Here is a 2,348-nt window from a genome sequence, read left to right on the forward strand (position 1 = left end):
TATATATATATGTATAAAGTTCACTGTGTGTGTGTTTCCTCTCTGCACAGCGAAGTTGCTGTATCAATCAGTACCAAATTTGGCATGAAGGATTTTAATTACTAGGAGTAGGTTCTAGGGGTGTTAGATTTTAGCTCTTGCCCATATAGGTTCTGTAGCTCTCCCCACCCCCATACAACCCTTTCAATTTTTTTTTTCAGCAGTATAATATTGTTTTACTTTTATTCTTTCACTTTTGATATGACATATAGCCACATTTAATATTTTGTCTCATACCCACTCTATACAATTTCTTATAATTTCTCTTTCTTGTTTCAGATATCTATATTATAACAAAATCTCAGTAACTGTAACAGGAAAATTCAGAAATCTTAACAATTTAAAGTCCCTGTAAGTTGCGTCAAACTTGTTGATATTATTTCATCTAGGTTTCTAAAAATTAAAAGTTTCCCTTTCTTTCTCATTTTTTGCCTCTCTGTGTGTCTAGAAAGCCTTTGATAGTAGGTATACTCTGTTAGCACTGATTAATGAATAAGCAACAACAAACAAAATAATGGAAACACATACATACACACACATTCAATCGCACACGCACACACACACACGCACACACACACACAAATATACACATACACATACGTTCGCACACATGGTACATGTGCATGCACATACACACACACACACACACACACACACACACACACACACACAATAGCTGAAGTAAGTCTATGATCAAAGACTTTCCAAACAAGCCACTCATGTATAATTGTATATTTAAGGCTACACTATCCAAAGTTTCTCTCAAATATTTGAAGGAAGCATAGTGTGTTGTTTCTCTCTCCTCATTAACTAATTTAATCTATATGTACATTATATAGGTGTCTATGGTATATCACTATTGCTATTACTATTGTTACTATATGTCACTGTCTTCAGAATTACTTATTTGAATATTGGGGGGCATCATCTACTATTATTTCACCCATAAACATTATTTCTTTGCATCTGCTACTACATACTACCTACCTTCACAAAAAAAAGAGAGAGAAAAAAAGGACACTATCCTATTAATTGTTTTTCTTGTTTCACACAGTTGAAAAAGTCAAAATTCCAGAAACCAGTACAAAATGTATTTCATGATAAAATTATTTTAGCATTTTTTAGCTTGTCTAATTTTCTTTATACATACTAACTCATGTGTTACTTTTCAACCTTTTGCATATATATGCATATATATATATATATATATATATATATATATATATATATATATATATATATATATATATATATATATATATATATATATATATATATACATATATATATACATATGTATACATACATATATATATATATATATATACATATATATATATATACGCACACATACATACATACATACATACATACATACATACATACATGTATGTATATAATATGTGTGTGTAAAGTTTGTGAGACATCATACCTAATCTAGGCAGGGTGGTGCTTTTCCATTTCAGTAATAGGCAATGTCCAGTGTCTTAATTTAGTGAAAATTTCAGGTCTACAATTCATTAGGTTGGTAGAGCTCTAATTGGTCAAAGGGCTGCAGTTCATATCTCCTTTCTGTCTATGTTTCTTTTTCCTTTCTTTCATTTCACTTTTTGTTTTACTTTTTTCCACTCATTTTCTTCTTGTTCTTCCTCTTTCCCCCCACCCCCAAAGAGCAGCTATATTGTATTTTGAGGCTGAAAAGAATATATGGTAGGCTATACAAACTTGTCTAACCAATGTATTTTCAGCGCCATGAAACTAATAACTGTTTACATTTAAATCCTGCATATATTAAATCATATATGTGTCTATGTATTGTGTGTGTGTGTGTGCGTGTATGTGTGTGTGTGTGTGTGTGTGTGTGTGTGTGTGTGTGTGTGTTTGTACCTCCACCATTGCTTGACAACCAATGTCTCTGTGTTTACGTCCCTGTAATTTAGTTGTTTGGCAGAACACATCAATAGAATAAGTACTAGGCTTAAAAGAAATAAATCTTGGGGTCGATTTCTTCGATTAAAGGTGGTGCTCCAGCATGGCTACAGTCATATGACCGAAACAAATAAAACAATAAAAAACTATTCTATTTTAATCCCAAGCAATATCAGGTATCTCTTCTAGTATGTGTGTGTGTATATATATATATATATATATATATATACACATATATATCATATTAAAAAACAGTTAGAAAAGGCTGGTTTATGGGATTACCTTTGGTTTGATGTCCATAAAGTGCTTAGCTTTATGGTATGTCATGAGATCTCAAAATCTGTTGGCTTAAGGCCTCTCTGCATATATGTATGTATATA

General features: G+C 31.5%; 1 protein-coding gene across 1 annotated transcript in view; it reads left to right on the forward strand.

The window, feature by feature from the left end:
• LOC106873961 (adhesion G-protein coupled receptor G6) overlaps positions 1 to 2,348 on the forward strand; it is a 72,015-nt gene that overhangs the window by 12,420 nt on the left and 57,247 nt on the right. Inside the window, exon 3 of the mRNA XM_052971313.1 lies at positions 319 to 390. Within this exon, the coding sequence (XP_052827273.1) occupies positions 319 to 390 (72 nt within the window). The remainder of the gene's footprint in view (positions 1 to 318; positions 391 to 2,348) is intronic.

This window comes from Octopus bimaculoides, chromosome 10, assembly GCF_001194135.2.
Source record: "Octopus bimaculoides isolate UCB-OBI-ISO-001 chromosome 10, ASM119413v2, whole genome shotgun sequence".
Lineage (NCBI taxonomy): Eukaryota > Metazoa > Mollusca > Cephalopoda > Octopoda > Octopodidae > Octopus > Octopus bimaculoides.